The sequence below is a fragment of the Eretmochelys imbricata genome, chromosome 2 (genome assembly GCF_965152235.1).
Source record: "Eretmochelys imbricata isolate rEreImb1 chromosome 2, rEreImb1.hap1, whole genome shotgun sequence".
Lineage (NCBI taxonomy): Eukaryota > Metazoa > Chordata > Testudines > Cheloniidae > Eretmochelys > Eretmochelys imbricata.
In genome coordinates this window covers 71,768,198-71,790,453 of record NC_135573.1, presented here as the reverse complement: position 1 = coordinate 71,790,453, position 22,256 = coordinate 71,768,198, and the positions used below count along the sequence as shown (strand labels likewise).

Below are 22,256 nucleotides of genomic sequence, written 5' to 3'. Positions count from 1 at the left end.
GATGAGTGGATTCAGAGTTCAGCTCATCCCCCTCAGTTTCATACCCATGTTACAAAAGGGAACAAAATAGATTTTTTTTCCATTCTAAAGTGACTAACGCACCAACCCTAGTCTCTATGAATTACAAAGTGCATGTTTACCTGACCTGTTTCCCATAATCTCCAAAACACCATCTCCAAGACAGAGCAGAAGACCTTTTCAACAATGCAATATTACTGACATATAATTTTACAGTGCATCAGATTCCATTTTGTTTAAAGTAATGTAAAGTGTCTTCGCCTTTTCCTAAGTTTAAATATGACAAAGGTCAGCAGTATATCCCTAAGACCTAAAGCTTCATTCTTAGACTCCTTGGACTTTATCCTGAGCTGTGGTTGAACTATGTTCAGCATAGTTTGGGGGTGGGGTGGGGGTGGAAGAGTATTTATGCTCATACTCTTTGGTTATCTGGGAGTCAGTGCAGGCCCTGACTTAAGTTACAGCAGAGTCGTCGCCACTCTAGCTTACACTCAACTGTTCACATCCCCAGGGGACTGGCACAAGAGCATAGGAATGCCCTGGTCATACCCCGTGTACTGGAGTTCAAGAAGTGGGGTGTCATAGGACCCATACCAGTGGCTCTTCACTCCTAAGGATTCCCCTATGCTGAAGTTGGTTAGTGCTGACTTAAGAGCAGTTTGGCAACATGGGCAAAGCAGACAGAGTACAGGGGAGGAACTGACCCCTATGTTCTCATTAGTAAATTTGTTAGGTACTCAGATACCAAAGTAATGGGCACAAAAACTAATATTGTATGTGTGTTTACACCTATCACCTTGGTATGCGACCATATCACTGCTGCACAATATACATTGCATTGTGTGTGTGTATGTGTATACATACACACACACACATACACACACACACATATATCATACTCCCCTTACCCCATCATCTGGGGTTGGGTCGTCATGCAAGTATCTTCCACCTTCATCTGTCCGAAGCGGCACTAAGGTCCACTTGCTTACCATCTTCTTTGATGCAATCCATCCATCACTTCCACAGCTTTGCCTGGGTATCTGTTTCCTACAGACTCTCTCCTGCCATGCAGTCTTGACCAGGTCCTCTTCATTTATCCTCTGTATGTGGCTGAACCAGTGAAGTGGTGCATCTTGGATTTTGTCAGCCACATCACATACTTTGACTTCATTAATTTAAAAATCAGTCTCTTCATGTAACTTTTAATAGAGCAAAGACATCTTGTCTCAAACACCTGTAGGCATTGAACCTGTCTCTTTAGGACCCATGCTTCTGCACCATTGAGCATTGCAGAGTGTCTTATTGTTCTGTACATCTGGACTTTCAGTCTTGGTGGCATACATAAGACTTGAATGTTACTCCACACAGTTCCAGCACTCCCCCGCACTGGATTGTGTTTCACATTCAAGCTTGCTGTCTTCCATTACTCCAGCTGCCAAGGTACTTGATTGGCCAGTATGGTCTAGTCTCACTCCATAAATCTCTGTCCAGTTTCCCCATGGCACTGCTGCTGACCCACATGACCTCAGTTTTAGACATGTTCATTTTCATCCTTTGCCAGTTTAGTTGGTCATACCACCAGTTTACTGTTTCCCCATAGGCTATTTTTGAGGATGCTCTTATTGCTATGTCATCTGCATATAGTAGTTTCTCATTTTTTTCCATTGGGATCTTCCTGCTGACATGGTCCATCAACATGATAAACAGTGGCAGAGCAAGGACTGACCCATGATGAGGTCTGAATTTCACTTCAAAAGGGCATGTCATTCCAAAACATTTTCAGATCACTGTTTTACATGATCTATCAAGTGTATTCACCATATTTATTAAATCTTCACACCTATTTCCTCAGCACTGGTGTGAGCATCCTTTTCTCCTCTGTATTGTATACTTTTCTAGGTCTATCAAAGTTCAGAAGCTAGCCTGTTGATACTCTAGCCACTTCTTTATCACTTCCTGAATTACAAACATAGCATCTGTGGTTCCTCATAATTTCCTAACGCCGAACTCTTCTTAGAGGATGGGCTACACTAGTCTCCTATTCCTCATATCCCAGATGTGCTCCACTATCTTCATCCCATGCAACAGTAACTTTATCTCTCAGTGGATACTTCCTTTCTTATGTATTGGAAGCAAGATAGGTGTGCGCCAAACTTGTAGAATTCTCTTGTCTCAACATACAGTTTTAACTATTCTGCTGATCCATTTTATACTTCTCTTGCCCAAGACTTTCACCAGGTCTGCTGTCACTTCTTTGGGTCCCATTTCCCTACTGTTCTTCATTACCTGGACTGCATTTCTCTTCTGCTCCTCTTGTATATCAGACTCAGACACAACATTAAGATCACATGTTAGCAACTCCACCCAAAAGGGAGTTGCATCATTCAAGAGACTCTCAAAGTATTGTTTCCTCTTCTCCTTCACGTGTTTGGGTGTTATTATAAGTTTCCTCTGGTCATCATTTACAAATGGTGTTGCAGTACCATCCTCCTTTGTGGAGCCTTTTAGTCTATTTAATGTTAATTATACTGCAGTGGGTTCAGTTCTGGCAGCTACACTCTAAAGTTCAACAGTTTGTTCTGGATCTGAAGTCCATAGGAAGACATGAAACCATAGGCAAATAACGTACAATTACAAGGACATCTACTTTTAGCAGTTTTATTAAGATTACCAAAAAAGTTATAAATGTCACAGCATATACAATTCCTAAAGATAAGTACCATGTACCAGTTATACCTACAGACATACTCTCATCCTCCTAGATGGTATTAGAGGCTCTCTAATGGATTGATCATCAATATGGGAGTGGTTCCTGCTGGAGTTTCCCATAGGAAGCTCAATTTTCCTACTCTGGGCACCCTTTTTATCCTGTGATTCTGTCTATACCTACATTCTCCGCATGTACATGAAAGTGTCAACCCTCTATTGCTTATTGGTCTGTGTCCCCTACAAACACAAGGGACCCCACATTCTATAGGCTGTGTAGGTTCTCATTAACATTGGCATACCACTTTTATTTTGTGGTTAAGGCATATGTTGGAGACAATATTTACCATTGCAGCATTTTATCATTTAAATTTAATCTTCCCAAGTATACTTTCACAATATTACCAGTTGGTACCTCTTTTCCCATAATCTTTTGGGTTATTTCTCAGTCATTGATTTATGCCATCATTTCTTGTCCCCAAAAAAGCTAATCTAAAGGCTTGCAGCCTACCTCAACCTACAGGTTCTTGTGTTTCAGCTTGTCTTACTCATGTCTAATACTTGATTCCTCTAAATACTGATCAATCTTATACTTTTATAATCCTACAAATTAACTCTAATAACATACAATGAAGATATATATAAACATATTGATTGATCATAACATCACACTATAAATGAGAATTAAACTAAAATAATTGACTACATTCCCTTTGTGTCTACTTTTGCAATGCTATAGATCTTTTTGTCAGCCAGCTGTGGGTAGTTTTGATGCTTTGATTTTTTTGTATTTGCTTTCATTTGCACTCGATTTATTTCTTTTACATGTTATTTTATTGTTTTAGAACCTCTGCTGATGCCACAATCCATGTTCTTCTGGGGTAGTTCCCTCCTTTTCGGTTGATGGTTATTCTTCCATAAGATATACCAAACCAGTAACAAAAGTAAATTTCTGTCTCACCACACTGGCTAACAAAAAGTCAGAAATGCAGCCTCCTTGGGTATTCCAGGCCTGGATTCAACACCCAGACACTGGACTTAATGATGAGGGGTTATTTAAAACCAGTTTCATCAAACAAAGGGTTCTTCTGTTCCCAAAGGACCAGCCACATACCCAGGTCAATATATAACTTAGATCTTACCTAATAATTGCCAATCCTTTAGCATGTTGGGAGCTGCAGGCAGCCATGCAAATACAAACAAACTGTCTGGCAGCCCGCCAGTGGATTACCCTGATGTGCTGCATGCAGCCTGCGAGCTGCAGATTGCCCACCACTGAGTTAGAGCATGCACAGGAAGGTCCATCAGGCAGGGATAAAAAACTGATCACCATATTTGGGGTCAGGAAGGAATTTTTCCCCAAGTCAGGTTGGCAGAGATCCTGGGGGGTTTTCACCTGCCTCTGCAGCAGGAGCATGGGTCACTTGCAGATTTAAATTAGGGTAAATGGCAGAGTTTCTGTAACTTGAAGTCTTTAAATCATGATTTGAGGACTTCAGTAATTCAGGTAGAGGTTAGGGATCTATTACAGGAGTGGGTGGGTGAGGTTCTGTGGCCTGCAATGTGCAAGAGGTCAGACTAGAAGGTCATGACCTCAAAGTCTATGAGTCTATGTCATGTCTGTTTCCTGGTACTTATCCTGTACTGCTTCCACAAACTTCTCTGCTGCATTTCCCCTTAACTTCCCATACTTTAATCTTGTGTCTTTCCCTTCTTGTCCGAAGCTTTATTTGCAATCTTTATTGTGAAAAGCTTGTGATACCATCTAACTAGGTATCACTTTGCAGTCCATAACTTGATTCAACTGAAATTTCCTCAGGAATAACATATCAATCTAGCTTTGGTATGCACCACTGATGACCAAATGACTCTTTCTTTTGGAACCATGTATTGGCTACCATCCATTGATTGGTAATACACATGTCTAGAGAGTCCAGAGAGAGAGAGAGAGTCCAGAGAAGAGTGACAAAAATGATTAAAGGTACTATAAAACATGACTTGTGAGGGAATCTTGAAAAAAATTGGGTTTGTTTAGTCTGGAAAAGAGAAGAATGAGAGGGGTCATGATAACAGTTTTCAAGTACATAAAAGGTTGTTACAGGGAGGAGGAAGAAAAATTGTTTTTCTTAACCTTTGAGGATAGGAAAAGAAGCAGCGGGCTTAAATTGCAGCAAGGGAGGTTTAGGTTGAACATTAGGAAAAATTTACTAACTGTCAGGGTAGTTAAGCACTGGAATACATTTCCTAGAGAGGTTGTGGAGTCTCCATCATTGGAGATTTTTAAGCGCAGGTTGAACAAACACCTGTCAGGAATGGTCTAGATAATATTTAGTCTTGCCACGAGTGCAGAGGACTGGACTAGATGACCTCTCGAGGTCCCCTCCAGTACAATGATTCTATATCTAGTAACACTTTCCCTTTTCATTCATTGTGCCTAGACTGATATTTCCTAAGCACATTTCATACTCCCTTTGGTTTTTGCCTCTCTGTGCACTCATATCTCCACATACCAATATCAGCTCTTCTGGTGTTGCTGTGTCTGCTAGTGTCTGTTAGCATTGTTGGAAACTTTCTCTTCTTCATTGCCTCCTTGTTGAGGTGCATACCCTGATATCACAAACAGAGCACATTTTTTAACTTGGACTCATTCAGCTCTCAGCCTGTCATTTACTCTAAAAATTTCAATCACCATCTTCCTCATCTGCTCCTCTTACTACCACCCATTGCATTACACCCATTTTTCACCTGTGTGGAAGAGTTCACAATCTAAGCTCAAATCCTTCACTGTGTTCTCCATCCACCATATTTCCTATAGGCACAAAACATCAATACCTCTCCTTACATCATATCAACTACTTCTACCCCTTGACTAGCCAAAAGGGATATATTCAGTGTTGGTCCTTTTATAATATGGGGTTTATATGGCTGTGCAGGTCACTGCTTTTCATCTGACTTTTCATCCTGGACTCTAGAGGACAGCTTTGATGCTGGCTACCAGATATCCTATTGGCCTCGGACTGCCAGGCTGGAGGGAGGCAAACTTCTGGCATAGGTCTGAGACACCCTCACACCAGCCCCTGGCGGAGAAACATACAAGCCAGTGTCACCTCTCTTTATATGTACTACTGACCTTTGATAACTTGATAACTTGCCAAAAATACAAAACTGCACCAACATAGTCACTTGTGCTAAAAAAAACTACATTGTATGGCTGGCATCCTTGATATACACGGGAGTCAGAGGGTCTTTCCCCAATTGAACTAAGTTCTAGCCACTCTCTCCCCACGTTGTTACTGTAGACCTGGTGGACTGCTAACAGGTGGAAATGGGGTGTGTGGATGTGTATGCAGAGCATTATACATCTAATTGTATATCTGTTCATTTGTGTGTGTTTATTTGCACACATTCACATACAAAAGAATATGTTATACACATACACATGTGTGCATATACACATTTACAGTTACTGATATACATGTGTGCATGTTGTGTATATAATGCAATATATCTTCCTGCGCAAAAGTGCTGTGTTTGCACTCTAGAGTATTTACTGGTCTTTAAAATGGCTGTAGAAAATGTCCATTTATCAGAAGAAGAATTCATTCCTATAGAAAATGATAATAAATTGTAAATGCTGTAAATTATACAATGCTGCTGGAACAAAGTAAGAAAAGGCTCCATAATGGCCCCTTAGGTGTATATCAACAAAACACATTGTGGTGGTCATCTGTTATTTTACAAACACATTGCTTCATCAAAAGAGAATACATTATGAGGAATAAGTAGCATGGTAAATACTTTTATGTTTTTTGTGCCAAATGGATACTTAGCCACATAGTACAGGACTTCTATTGTTCCTGAAATAATAAACTCTGTCTATGTTAAGGTTACTCATGACGAGACATACAAAAGAAGCCTACCATTTCTTTCATTTGTACTGACTTAATGTGCACTCTGGATATCCAAATGAATTGATCCAGTATGTATTAAAGTTCTCCTCATCACCAATATGACAATTACTATTAACAGCACAGATACCAAACAGGAACTTCACTTGGTTCACGGATGGGACATTTAAAATATCAATTCTGTGTAACAATAATAATTTATTATGTGGCTAAATCATTAAAGTTGAATAGTGGTGGCTACAACTCTAGTTCAAAGAACCAGGCACTGTTGGTGTAGCCATATAGTCCAGCAAATAAACAAAAGGCAAGATCTTGTAGTTCATCACTCAGCACTAAGAAAATAGACTGTACTCTGTAAACAGTGCATAGGATATTAGAGTTTGCCAAGATTGGTTATTTTATTAGTAGGGATTTTTCCTCTCTCTGTTCCTTTGGACCCCTTTGTTTTTCACTCTCCATGTCCTCTTCTGGTTTTCCCATTGTACTTATAAAGCCCTACCTGTTGACAAAGGAAATTGACTCAGATCATAATTATTTACAGTAAGGCATTCCTGTGAGATTGGTAGCAGTGTGAAATTGAGTAGGAACCAAATTTTGATCCTAGTCAGTTCCAGACTACTGCTAGTAATATGGATAGAGTGTCACTTCACAGGAATGCAATCTCTCAATTCCATATGGGAAGAAGCAGTGTGTTGCCAAATTAATGCACATCCCAGGTGCCCAAGCTACCAATTACTTTTATCCTTGACAGGAAGGACCCACAGGACAGATGTATCTAGCACTGATTAGGTTTAAGTTGTAGCAGCACCACTTATGGTACTGAACAGACAAATGACATTAGCTTAAAAGGAATCTTAACTGCAACTGAGAAGAATTCTATATTTTATTTTGTCTTCAAAAGCTGTACAAAAGTATGATTTAATAACTCAAAGTACTGAATGAGACTAAATGTGATTAAAAAGTACAGCTAAGTCTTTTGAAGGTATATTGTATAAAACAAAAAATAGAACTTATTTATTGAGACTAATATTTAAAAATATAGCGTCCAATTTTGCATCCTTAAATAATAAGCATGTTCTATAGCATTTGTACGCACAGTCTGGAAATTAGTTGTCTAATCATTGTAAAATCCTGACATACACCTTTAATTGTTTCCATGTACAGAATTGGAGGCCAAATGAGGCCCATTGTCATTATGTGTTGCATTCATGAAAGGGAGTGTTGGAATTGCTGTTCTGGGTGTATTTTCGTTTATATGCCTACAGTTGAACACTTCATAATATAGGGCCAAAATCTGAAGTGTGTACACCTATGATTCATTTCCAGAAATTTTGTTTACCCCTGGAAACTGGTATTTGCATTCTTCGATTAGGTAGTTACTTACTTCAGCACATGCCGTTACTATACCTGATTTACCTGTGCAAATTCTACTTTACAGGCTCAGTTAGGGCACATTTTTTTTCAGATACAGCTCAGGATTCTTGTAAGGTCTAATGTGATAGAGAAGAGGGAGGACTGCTGTAATGAATATGAAGTTAGCCCTTTCTGAAAACTACTGGACAGTTTAGAATTTTCTCTCACTCTCTAAGCTCCCAGCCTGACTAAGCATAGCTTTTGCTTCCTTGCATCATTAGGGAGGACTTCTCTGAGTCCTCGCCTGGATCAAACAGTCATGGAAGGAGCTACTGATTACTTTATACTCTCATGTTGTATAATCTGGCTAGGAGTATGTTAAGTAAATGAAACACAAACAGACCTGATTATTCTGAGTTCTTTGGAGAATTCATATTTCTCTGGATAAAAAAAAACCTGAATAGTCATGAAACCATGATGGATTACTTATTATTTTCTGATATGTCAGGCAGAACAAACTAGTTTTAACTGTACCATTGGAAGAATGTAGTACCTCCTCAGAAGCTCACATTTTGTAGTACAAGAATGTGAAACGACTGCAATAAGTAACAAAACGCAGTACGACTCAGATATAACTGAGAACATTTTCTACGCATTGTTGAAGAACATGTCTTCTAGAATTAGAAAGAGAAAAGGAATGTAGCATTCATCAATTTGTGTGCTTGTGAGGAACCATGCCAAAATACCACAGAGGCTGGAGGCAGTAGCTTCTCTTGGTGCTTTGATACTGTACCTATAAAACAAATACACAACCAGTGAAAAGAGGTGGGTGAATTATAACAATGTTACACTGGCAGGACATAATAGGCAACACTGTTACAAAGAATATAAGGACACGCCACCAGAAAAGTAGATTTCATCATGAATCGGACCTCCCAAATATGCTAGGAGAACCTGCTTCGATACAAGGAAAAAAAATATCATTGCACATTCCTAGTGGTCACTTGCCACAACACACTAGAGCTTATATGGGGTATCAAACAATTACAACCTATACTTACGGGGACCACATCCTGAAGAAATGTTTCCTGAAGCCCTCTTCTGAACTTCACACAATCCCCCAGGCTTGCCAAGCTTATCGTCAAAAGCAAGTTCCCCACAGACCAGGACACACCAACTTATGGTGGCACCAGACCCTGCCAAAACAACAGATGCAAAACCTGCACACATATCACCATTGCTGTGATGATCAATATCCCTTGCAACACACCTTTCAAGAATCATGGGTCCTACATATGCCTATCACAACATGTGATGGACCTTATCTAGTGCATCAAATGCCCCGGCAACAACTACATGGGTGAAACCAGACAATCACTATGCTCTCAAATAAACTAATTGAAAAATGATAAAAGACAAACACACCCTATAACCCATGGACAAACCCTTTTCACAAAACAATTACCAATTGTCCTCAAAGGAAACCTGCACAGCACTTTCAAAAGACAAAACTGAGCACTTAAATTCATAACTCTGCTGGACACTAAAAACCATGGACTTAATGGAGACATTGGTTTCATTGTCCTTTTAATCAACTTGCAACACCCTGCTGCCTATTCCATTGCCCTATGACTGCAGAAGTGTTTGCCAAGTTTTCCCACAGTGGCTCAAGAGCGTGAGCACCAACCTCAAAGGAGACTGTTAAGAACGAGGGTAGAAACCCCAAATTGGTTGTGAGTTTCATACTTAGATTTCACCAACCAAGTATCAAGGGTAAACTCCTTAAGCACTATACCAGCCCTAACATGGAGTCACAGACAGTCCCCTAGGGTACTGTGAGCGATCTTGTCTCCCAGGTAAGCTTGCTTTTGTGATAAATGGTTCCTTATGCCAAGAATCACAACAATATTCAAGTTACTCCCAGTCCCAATGGATCAGTCACTTACCCTAGGTCAATTGCACCTTAGATCTCACACCAAAGACAATGCTTGTGTAATAAACTATCTAAAGGTTTATTAACTAGAAATATAAAATAAAAATTATTTACAAGGTTAAAGCGTGTAAACATATGTACACACAAATAAGTTCCAATGTTAAGTTTCAAAAAGCAATAGTATATAGTTAGTCTATAATAAACAAGCTTTATATGTCCTTTACTGCTACCCCAGGCCAAGCGCCGGGTGGGAGGGGGTTTGCTTATGCTTAGTAACCCTGGCCCCTGGGAGTCAAGCAGCATAAAAGATTCAGTTTCTCCTTGTTATGGCTTTTTATTCCTTTCCTTCTTTGGCTTAAGTTGCAAATTCAGTTTGAGAAGAATTCACTTGCAGGGCTCCTTTTTGTGGGTAAGGAGCAAACAATAGTCTCTTGTTCTCTGATGTTCCACAATAGCATAGCGGGCCTTCTTTTGGAAACTAGTATTTCACGCTTGTAAATGCTTCTCTCCTGTCTTACAGTTAACAGGGCAAACACTTAAATAATATCTTATAACAAGGGATACAGATATTATAAGTGAGATTAGTGCATGCAACAACTTACAAGCATTTCATAAAGTCTAAACACAGTCTTATAATTCTAATTCCTATTTTAACAATACCAACACACAGATGAGCCAGACTTGCTCATATATTTGTCAGCAGTCAGCCTTGGCATGAGCTGGCACCCGGTCTGCCAGCATCACAGTGTTAATTGCCCACTTTATTTTGAGTCATCTCCTACAATGCTCAAAATCTTGTCTCTTCCACCAACAGAATATAAGACACACAAATGCTAAATGGTAAATTATAATGAACTCTTTCTTAATTAAAGTGTTGGGGTGAAATCCTGTTCCAATTGAAATCAATGGCAAAATTCCTATCCTATAGGATTTCATTTTGGGGCATTTCCAAACTGCCAGAATGTATCACCATTTCAGGGTATGTCTTGTATCTAGTTTGCCACGTGCCTGTTTTTTTTTTTTACTTGCTTGGATTATGTTCCAGTATTTATTGATGCTAAAGGTCTGAAATGATGCTATACCATTAGTGATAAAGTTCTAGGGATATTCTAGGGATATTTGAATAATACATGGAAAAGGAGTTGCAGCATTTGTTTAATATGTTAAATCTAATATCAGATTTGTTTGTTCAGTGGAATTGTCTGCCATACTATACATTTCTATAAGAACTGGTTAACTTTGTCAGGTTTTCTGAACATCCAGAGTTTTGTGAATGTGGCCAGAACATTCATCTCAGAGTGGGAAAATATTTTACGTTTGGGTTGTTGATTACAGAAAAGTATTTAAAATACTTTGTCAAATCAAGTCTGTTAGAGTGAAACATGCTATACTGTTCCTAAAACATGTACTTACTTACGCTTATACAGTTTTTGTAGATTCATACAAAGGCATAGCCTTTTTTAATTTCTTGTTAAATAAAGGACCCCCCCCACACACCAGAATTGACCATAGAGTACCTAGTAAAATAATACCCCAACTTGCCTGCGGTTTGTAGTCACTGCTATTGTACTTATAAGTAATAACAATAGAGTTGGGAATAGTTTATACAACAGATTTAGCCTCTCTTTCTATTTGTGAACAGACTTCAATTTTACAAATGTATTTATTATTCAAAATTTGACTAATGGCTCATGCAGACATATTTCAGCCTATGTTTCACTCATGAACAATGGTTGAATAAACTGTATACTTGATTTCCTATTTGATATGTGTCACATGGTCACCTAAGTCACATGGTATTATTTGTTTCCTTACCAAATGACTTCTAAATCCAAAAAGAAAAGGAGTACTTGTGGCACCTTAGAGACTAACCAATTTATTTGAGCATAAGCTTTCGTGAGCTACAGCTCACTTCATCGGATGCATTCAGTGGAAAATACAGTGAGGAGATTTATATACATTTATATATATCTTAAGTGATCACTTTCCTTACAGTGTGTATGATAACACCCATTTTTCATGTTCTGTGTGTATATAAATCTTCCCACTGTATTTTCCACTGAATGCATCCGATGAAGTGAGCTGTAGCTCACGAAAGCTTATGCTCAAATAAATTGGTTAGTCTCTAAGGTGCCACGAGTACTCCTTTTCTTTTTGCAGATACAGACTAACATGGCTGCTACTCTGAAACTTTCTAAATCCAAAAAAGCTTTCAAGATGATCATGGGGCACACTTTTGATGTGAATCCTCGTTTAGAATTTGTACAAGTATTTATGTACCAATATATAGCCAGATGAATGTTCACATTTTCACAAACATTTTGCAAACATAACTTGCTTCATGTGAATGTCTGTGAAAAATGAATAAAATGTGAGAACAGCCATCAAAAGCAAATTGATTGCTTTGTGTTCGTGAATCCTTTTTTGCAATATTTGTGAAGATTCTATCCCTTACTACACAGGATGAGTAAGATATGGTTGCCTCTATTCAATGGGTTTTTTGAACTTTCAGTTCTAGGAATTATATTAAAAATCCTGATAGAAGAACAAGTGAAATCTCATTCTGACCACATTGTTCGGCTATGCCAGAAGACAGAAGGCACTGGATGTGGTTTTAAATGGGCTGAAACTTTATTCTTAAATATGTGGAAGTACCCTGCAGATAAATTTGTACAATACAGGTGATTCCATATATACTTCCATATTCCAGGGGAGCGGCTGTCAGCCTTTCCCCTTTCCAGTCCTGGTTCCATACCTCCTGCTGCTGAGACCCCACCATCCCTTCTTGTATAAGGGTTAAGGGGAACTAGAAAATGTGGGGTGGACTTCATCCCATACCAAGTATAGGAGCCCTGAACCCCCTTTCTCCTCCCCTTTAAAGGATGCCTCATTTAAATTCTTTACCAATTAATTTTATCTGATCACTATATCCATTGCACACAGAGTACCTGCACTAGACATCTGCCACAAACTTACATAATGTGTTGCATCATTGTAGCCTAACTCCCTTCCCCCATCCATACCCCACCAGGTCCATAACTCACTCTAGGGAAGGCAAGATGCCAACCTCGCCTCAACCAATGTGGCAGAGAGGGAAAATTCCTTCCCAAAGCCCCAAGAAAAGGGGCAACGAGTGTCATGTCTGTGGTGTATAATGACAAAAGCTGGTAATTTTCCTATGCTGGTGGGTGTGAGGGTGGGTGCTGCTAGTCTGGTCTGGGTTAAATAGGGCTTTCCTGGAACTGTCCTGGGTATAATCCCACCCTGTATCTGGTCAGCTGGGGAGGAAAGGGACAGTGTCCCTGTCCCCGGCCCCTGCAACCTATTCTAGCTGTACGGCTTTCTGTCTCTTTACCTGGAATCCAGCAATCCTCTCTGGGTGGGCAGAGGCCTTAAAGGGGGCAATGACCCCCTTCCTAGCAGCCTGCTGGACAAGCCCTATCCCTGCAGTTAAAAGGGGGAACTCACTTTCTCTATCCAGCTAGCCCAAGGGCCCCATGGCTTAATGTGCTGTGAGAACATTCCGGCTACTAGAAGTCTTTTGTCCCTTCATTGCTATGGACCCTAGTACAGAAAAGTACATAAGCAGATGCCTGACTTGAAGTATGACCACCCACATGCTTAAATCAAGTGTGTGTTTAAGTACTTTTCTGAATTAGGGTATGATTTGGTATGACCTGCATTCTCTGTTCAGATAAGTACAAGGACTGGACTAGTAGGAGTGATGCAGGTAGAAAGCGAGGCAAATTGACAGAGCTGTGTTGGGAAGCTTCTGAATACCACAATGCTATTGATCCTTCACTTTCATTAACACCAATTTCACCCAATTTTTAAAGTTAAAAATGTTATTTTTAACAATTGCAAGGTAAAATTTTTGCTTAGCAATGTAAAGTCAATTTGAAATTAAACTGCTTACCTATTTATCCAGAAGTCTGTGCTTCATGCTGGCTGTTGCTCATTAGATATGTATACTATTGTTAGGGGAAGTAAGGCCCGCGCAAAAAGGAAAAAAAAAGTTTACAAAATTCTGAGCTATCAAAAGGTTAACATTTATTTCTGTAGCAAGTGGCAGCAAACAATAAGGATCTAAATGAATATTGAGATAAAATTTTCACCACTTTTCTGTATTTCTCCCTACAGCATAGAGGCATTCTGTTTAAGAAAATTATTCAGTTTGAGATTCTGATGGAAACAGTACAGTGCTAATGAAGGCAAAAGCAGAGGGGAAAAAAAGGAAGATGAATCTGATGCAGACACTATTGTGAATGTAAACAAATTTGGTAGATATGCAGATTTTTTAGTGCAGCAATGAGAAAGAATTCAGCCAATAGCAGCCAGTAGTAGTGTGAAGTCATATGTACAAGATGCACAGTGATTGTTCCGTAATGTTCCGTAATAGTTCTGCTCATCATTTACATTTCACTAAGACACATTCTTGTCCATCTTACTTACACATGAAATGTGAAATTGACTGTAGGCTGCATATTGATTCCAGGCTGATGGGTGTGATGCTCTGTAACATTACTAGTTACTGAAATGCAACAGACTTTAGGAACAATATTCCTGTATATTCTTCGGGAAGGTACTGCATCATACCAAGAAGATACATTTCTATTTATCTGTAACATTGAATATTTACTGCTTTTCTGTTTAGTTGATAACCTTATTACAAAATTCATAGTGGAGTGGGAAACTTTGTCATATATTGTCATCTTTTAATATTTGGATCTGCTAACACATTAAAAGTTCAATCCTGTAAGGGGCTGAGCATTTTGGTCCCAGTTCAGCAAGGTACTTCAACACATGGTTAATGTTCAGCAATTATCAAACACATTGACTCTTAACTACTTACGTGCTTAAACTGAAGCATGTGCATTAAGTGCTCATTTGGACCAAAGACAATCACTTTCCGTGAGTAAGTGCTAAACTGTACAGTGTCATTTTTATCTCTATTGTTTTGTTTATTTTTACTTTTAAAAATACATGCTTTATTTTGTAGTTCATATGAATACAGACTCACATACATGACTGGATACCTTCTTCTATGGAAATAAGTAAATCAATAAACAAAACAAAACAAAATAAAATAAAGTAATTCCATGACAAGTTAGCACTTAAGAGATGGAGTCTGACTTATCCTCAAGGGAAAAGGCTTTTATTTTTTGACATCACAGTGAATTAAGTGACCCTTTCTTCATTAACTAGGGTTGAATAAAGCTAAAGGGGTTTCAAAGAACATTTCACAAATGCAGTCTGACTGATCTGAATCAGACACTGCCAAAGTATAATACATCCACATAATCAAAGGGACTTCAGGCTAGATGGCGCTACATTGGTTTAATTATGTACCATAGGCAGGTTAAAAAACTACCTAGGAAGAAGATCCTCTGTTTCTAATACACTTCTGTACATTAACTGTGTTGACCTTTCTGTGTATGTTTTGTTTCCTTTAGGCTGTGCTTTGGAGGTACAAGTTTTCCCAGCTTAAAGGGTCTTCAGATGATGGCAAGAGCAAAATTAAATTTTTGTTTCAAAATCCAGATACTAAGCAGATTGAAGCAAAGGTAAAAAAAAAGAACATTGTGTTATAAAGCCAGAAGTATATTAAAACTGGTTGACAACAGAACAACCAGGGAATGAGAGAATTAAGTTCAGTCTAATTTACTGATGCTGAGAGGATGTTCAGCTTAATGTGATATGTGAAATAAGTGAAAACACAGTAGATACTAAGCAGAGGTGTGTGAATAGGTGCACAGTGCAATTGATTAGTTAGGAATTTTAGTATGTTAAAAGAGGGGGGTTTAATCTTTTATTTAAATTAAATCAATATGTATGTTTTGTGCATGATAGTCAGCTTACTTTTTTATCACAGAAAGAGAGAAAGCCAAGACGCATGTCTCGTCATCTTGAACTGGTGTGTTCTCCACGTTAACGTATCTTCATGCTTCTCTCCATGAGCAGCAGCAATAATGTGTATTATGTTCCAAAGTACATGTGGACCAAAGTACATGTGAACTTTCTCAGGAGTGAAAGATATAGGGTGGCTTCTAATCGCCATATAAAAGCTTGTCATTACAGTTCTGGTTCCATGTCAGATTCAAAATTCAGAGATGTTTCCTTTCCAGTTCTGGTTTTGATTCAAAGAAAATGCATGGAAATAGTAATACCTGTGAGACTTCTGCATAGGTTGGTGAATGCCTTGTGAGAATAAATGATAACACAAGATTTCTACCATCCCAAATAGTCTAACCCTTGTAGGATGAGCTGATCTCACAAGAATTCTATTAGTTAGAATTGCCTTTGAATCTGAAACCTCACTGTGATTTGAATGAGAATCTCCAAACCTAATGTCTATCTAATTGTATCCAAACAGCACAGAATTAAACTTCTCCAGGCAGACACGATGCTGCAGTGCGGCACCACTAAAGCCAATGGAGTTTCATCCTGCTGTGCTGGAGGTGAATTGGCAAAATGAGTTTAAATAAGAACAGTACTCTGAATAATAATACGAGATCTGAAAGGAAACAAAACAAATTTAAATTACTGTATCAAAGAATTATGACATGATAAATTATGTTAGGAAAAAGACACTGTTTGGGTTAGTTGTGAAATTCAAGAAAAAAACCTTGAGGTACAGTAGTCACTGTAAAAATCTAATCTTTTTCCCTACACTTTTCTTTCTTTTAGTAATGTGTATATTACATGATTATTGATACTATGAGTTACACCTATCTGTTCAATACCAAATCTTGTCCTCAGTTGGTCCATGAAAGCTCCCAGTGAAATCATCAACAGTGAGGGGTGTCAGAATTCGTCCCTGAGTACATTAGGGTTTTAATGTATTTTAAAGGGAGACATTTTCCTAATTATTATTTCCTTCAAATAATGTAGTAATAGGTAGAATTTGTTCTCTTAGCTAATAGGAAAGCACAGCCCACCAACCCAATGTCATATGGTATTTTTCCTTTCAGCAAATAATTAGGAACTTTTATCATACTTCTAAGTAGCTACAGTGCAAAATTAACCACTCACTTTTTGTTCTTATCTGTCTCTTACTGCTGTTCTAGTACCATAGGCTCTTCTTTTATAACTACTTAAATTAATGATGCAGTATTTCTTCAGGAATTTCTAGGAATGCAAAGATGGTTCTTGCTTTCAGATGAACTAAAAATAACCATGTTATGGATAAAATTTAACAAAATATTTATTACAAAATGTGCATTTTGAAGGAATATCACAGTTGGGCACTGAATATTTCTGTATGCCTACATTAAGATCATAGGGCCAGCTTTTTAAAGGCAACTAAATCCCCCTGAAATCAGTGGTGCCTAAATACCTTTAAAAACTGGCCCATAATGCTTACCTACCTTTGTGATGGCCTCACAAAAATGCTACATGAGTGCTAAGTATTCCCAAAAGCTAGATTCTGCCATTCTTACACATATTGATATAGCTTCTCCTCCAAGTGACTCAAGCCAATGTTTGTGGCTCAAACATTCTCCCTGCTGCTTGCTACTTGGAGTGCTTTCTTCCTTGTCCTCAAGTGAGTCCTGGCTTTTTGTGTGTGTGTGTGGTGCCTCCACCCAAGACAACTCATCACTGTGCACAGGACACAAAAGGTCCTCTCCTGTCTCCCTGTTCTGGTGTCTGTGAAGGTCTCAGCTGGCTCTTGGTAGCCAGTGGTGGGTTGGATCTCTGCCACTCTGGATGCTGGTCTCTGAAGGGCTGGAACTGCCTGACCCATGCTCAGCAGTTCAAAGACTCCCTTTGTGGGGAAAGGCAGTTAATCAGAGACTCCCTGGGCTGTTCTGCCTCACTCAGCTCCCAAACACAAAGATGAAGCAAAAAACTAGTCAGGCTGTCCCCTCCCACTGAGGTTCTGAGCCACTCCGGCTCATCATTGGCCCAGCAAACTGCTTGTCCATATTGTGCAATGCAGAAGTCTCGCTATTGGCTTCAGCAGGAGTTTCTAGTCCATTCTTCCCTAACCCCTGACTCTAAGCATACTGGGATATTAGAGAGCTCTGGTAGCCTATTGTGTTTTTCATTGAGTAGGAAACCTAGAGGTTCAGTCCATAGTTCCAGGAGCTGGGAAACTCCAAGTGGAGTTTACACTGAACGGTGCGTTTCTCTGCAATAAGTTCCACTGAAATCAGTGGGACTTCTCACAGTGTAAGATGTTACTCATTTGAATGAGGGTGACAGAATCCAGCCATAATTTATTATCATCATCATTATATGTTATTAAATCCCTTGTTGCTTCATAATGTTTTCACTTTATCATGTCTGCACATTCTCAATGCAGCAAAATGGAAGAAAATGTCTGCTAGTTTTATTGTATTTATTTTCTCCTAATGATCAAAGCATAACACAGATCATAGCATGAAGTTTATATTAAAGAATAAATAACTATGCACTTTAAATTTTTGCAGTATAGCCTGATGTGTCCAGCAATTCTCCAATATTTTGGTGGACTATGTAGCACTATCACTTTTAGTGTTAGAAAAAGCTACAAAAACAATTTGCTGCCAGAAGATGTAGAACAGCACCCATTCATCAAAGTTAGCCTTTTTTTTTTTAACTGAATCATCCTGGAGTTTATATTCCCGCATGACAATGGAAAGCCCTTCAGTGACACTGATACCTAATATTTTTATAATGCTGCTAGACTGTGTTTTTTATAGTGTATTTCATGCCTGACTTAACAAAATGCAAAATAGCATGCTCTGACGTCATGCACATCACCGTGTGCTATAGATTTAGTTACAGCTTTAGCAGAGGTATTTCTTTTCACCTGGAAAAATCATTTAACGTACATTTTAACATTTACATTACTCTGCACAAATATGCAAATATGGCTTACTTTTATTTAGTGTCTCTGTACTGTAGCTTTTTCTTGGCCAGTTTGTTAGTTGTCTCTTGATAGTTTGTTTCTTGATAGTCCTTAGCAATTTTACTCTGACTAAGCAATCCATTAATAGGGCAAATACTGGAGTGTTCATGGAGCCTTGCCTAGAAGAAACCACCTGCCCTTGATGGGCTGCAAGGCAAAGCCTAAGTTTCTCCTGATGAGAAAATCACTCAAGGGCAACATTAATCACAGATACCCTCCAGGGGCTCTGATTCCTAGTGGCTATTTCCCAGCTGTCACTCAGCTGGAGAGACTGCACAGATCCAAGCAGCCAAACAGGATTTTCCTGAATAAGAGCTACAAAATAGAGCTGTCAGCTTGAGAAATTATGAAGCACAGGATTCTCTTTACTTTCTCCATTCCCTGAGAATCAGGAGATGAAACGAGGAAGAGAAACAAGGGCAGAGCTTACTCCTCCCTCTAAATTACAAATTTGCGGGTGTGCATGCGCGGGTGGCTCCTTAGTGTCCCTCTTCTCCATTGCAAGAGCTTCCTGGCTGTTAATGCAGTCGCCGGGCTGCAGTAACTTCAAAAGGCACTGCATTTCTCAGTTTCATTCAGTTCTGTAAAGAAATGATGAACTAATACAATGGAGACAATTCTGATATTGTTTTCTGACAAAAACAAAGTATTTAAAATAATACGAGACTCTGTTTTATTAGAGGTATGTCCAAAAAACACAGTACCATTTACCCTCCAAACTGAGACACTGACATTATGAGATTCTTTCCTCACCACACATCATTTCCATTTGAGGTTAGTAAGCAAAGAAACATAAAGATTTCATAAACTACCACTCTGTGTGCCCTGATAGAATTAAATGGGATTGCACAGTTTGTAAATTAGAATAGATTTTGGACCTATATGATTCAGAGGTTTACTTTTAACACATACTGAGTAAATAATATGTACCTTACATTTGTGCACTGTAAAGTAAAAGCACAAATTTATAATGTTAGTACAAAACTTCACATCATTCAACATTCAGATGGGGAATATACCCATTGAAATGCCTGCATTGAAAAGCTATATTATACTATACTATAGACTATCTTGGGGTTTTTGTGTGTATTCTGTCATTTGCCTTTGTTGCCACTATTATCCAAGCCTAGATTTTTACAATTATATTATACTTGTGAGTATAGTTAGCAGAGGAGATAATCTACAATTAATACCACTTCTTCTGCATAGTTTGTAAAACAGAGACTGAGTAATTATAACTTGTAGGAAATTTTATTTTACCTTTGTTTTGTTTTAACACCAATATTGTAGATGTGCAAGTAAGAACACCTCAATGGCCCAAATTACTAATGGTGTACATGGTGGAAAGAGTTGCATCCAAACTTGCCAGTGACGAGTTTGGCCCTCTTTTTCAACATCCCTATTATAAAACTCTGTGACAGGGAAAAGGCCACTACCTAGGCCTGACCCTAATTGTTTAATGCCACAGCCAATCATAGGTGCCAACTTTTCCTGGTACCTGTGGGTGCTGAGCCTCCCCCCAGCCCTGCCCCGACTCCACCCCTGCCCTCTCTCGCCCCTGCCCTGCCCCCATTCGAACACCTTCCCCAAAGTCCCCGCCCCAACTCCATCCCTCCCTGCCCCTATTGTACCCCTTCCTCAAATCCCCACCCTGGCCCCGCCTCTTCCCCGAGCGCGCCGCGTTCCCCTCCCTCCCCCCTCCCTCCGAGTGTTTGCCATGTGAAACAGCTGTCTCGCGGCGCAAGCACTGGAAGCCAGGGGAAAAAGTGGAGACGCAGCGAGCTCAGGGGAGGAGGCAGAGGCAGAGACGGAGCGGAGGCAGAGGCAGAGGCGAGCTGGGGCGGGAGCTGCCGGTGCGTGCAGAGCACCCACTAATTTTTCCCAGAGTTTGGCTCCAGCCTTGGAGTACCCACAGAGTCAGCGCCTATGCAGCCAATTACTTCTGATCTATTAGCGGGAGCAGTGGAAACATAAAGGGCTGTCTAGGAGGTAGCAGGGAGGGGTCCAGCTGCAGCTATGCCCACAGGTCTGTATGATGAGACTCTTCGTTGTCGTGCTATCTTTGTTTTGCTACTGTTATTTTTTGTTTGGACTCCTTATAAGTCCTCATAAAGGTTGCCCTAGAAAGAAGGGACTGTGATAATTAGGGTCCAGATACCTTGGGAGAGAATAGGGAGCCTGAACACCAAAGAATAAGCAATTGAAGAATAAGTAACTGGTTGTATACGATATTACTGTGTTATAAAACTGTCTCAAATAAGGTATTTTATGAACGTTGGTGATGCACTGGTGATTAATATCATTGTGAAATATTATGTAATATCACTATATGAGGAATCATGCCTAATCATTGATATTATGCTTTAAAGTCTGTGACCAAACAAAGAGAGAAACAGGTTTTCTCCCAGACAGGAGTGAAGGTAGCTATCTACCTGTCTCCAATGTAAATTTAGCATTATGGAAGCAAAACAATGGAAGGCCCATTTATAGACAAATCTTCAGGGGGATGGGAAGTCAATAGGAAGGGAAGAACTGGGGGACCATCCTGACTCTGGCAACAAAACTATAAGTCTGGAATGGGGAACACAGCTGCTCAGATGGTAGGGGCAAGTAATATTAGTAATACTGAGAGCATAATGTAGTAAAATCTAATTCCATGAGCAAGTTATAGATAGAAAGAAAAGAGAGGTATCATTTGATTTGCAAAAATCTACAAATAATAATTCCAGTGGTGTCACCCTCTGTGGCATGGCAATGGGGACTCACTGCTCCCCCCAGGTCCTCCGGTCGGCAGAAATTTTGATAATACCATTTTGTCAGAAATGGATCAAGTTGGGTATCATTCAAAAGCTCTTTCTCCATGAACACAATGGTACCAAACATGACAAACGTGGAACTATCATATGAAAATTGTTTAAGAAACAAACAATTGTTTGTTTTAAAATATTTGAGTTCTGGGGTTGTAAGAAATAACGGAGAGAGAGGATTTGGATATTGTGTTGTGCCCACCAAAACCCCAGCAATTTTCATTTATCTTTTTTTAGGTTCTAGGACTTTGTCAAAACCAAGTGCACAGAATGGAACTGGTAACCTTTTAACAACCCAATATCCTTTCTGAAATTCCTCCAATATTTCCTTTCTACAGACTTTTCTACACCTCTTATGCCAGTGAATTACCAGGCAATCATTGCAGAATAGCTGGTTACATCTAAAGCAAAAAAGTATTTCTTAAAACCTTCCAGTGCTGTGAGGTTCAAATCCCAATTAGCAGTCCCGACAGATCTCCTGAAATGGTTATTCTATGTCCTGGGTGTCTACATCATTTTCAGATATGTCATGCCTCTCTTCAGCTGAAGCCATGCTCAAGGCCTTTCTTGCAGCTGGTCTATATCACACTTTTGCACAATAACCAGCTGAGGTCAAGGCTAGTGAATGTAGAAAGATC

At 39.3% G+C, this 22,256-nt stretch overlaps 1 protein-coding gene across 1 annotated transcript in view; it reads left to right on the top strand.

The window, feature by feature from the left end:
• The window catches only part of SNTG1 (syntrophin gamma 1), a 242,913-nt gene that overhangs the window by 207,827 nt on the left and 12,830 nt on the right, over window positions 1–22,256 (top strand). The window contains exon 16 of the mRNA XM_077808685.1: window positions 15,372–15,482. Within this exon, the coding sequence (XP_077664811.1) occupies window positions 15,372–15,482 (111 nt within the window). The remainder of the gene's footprint in view (window positions 1–15,371; window positions 15,483–22,256) is intronic.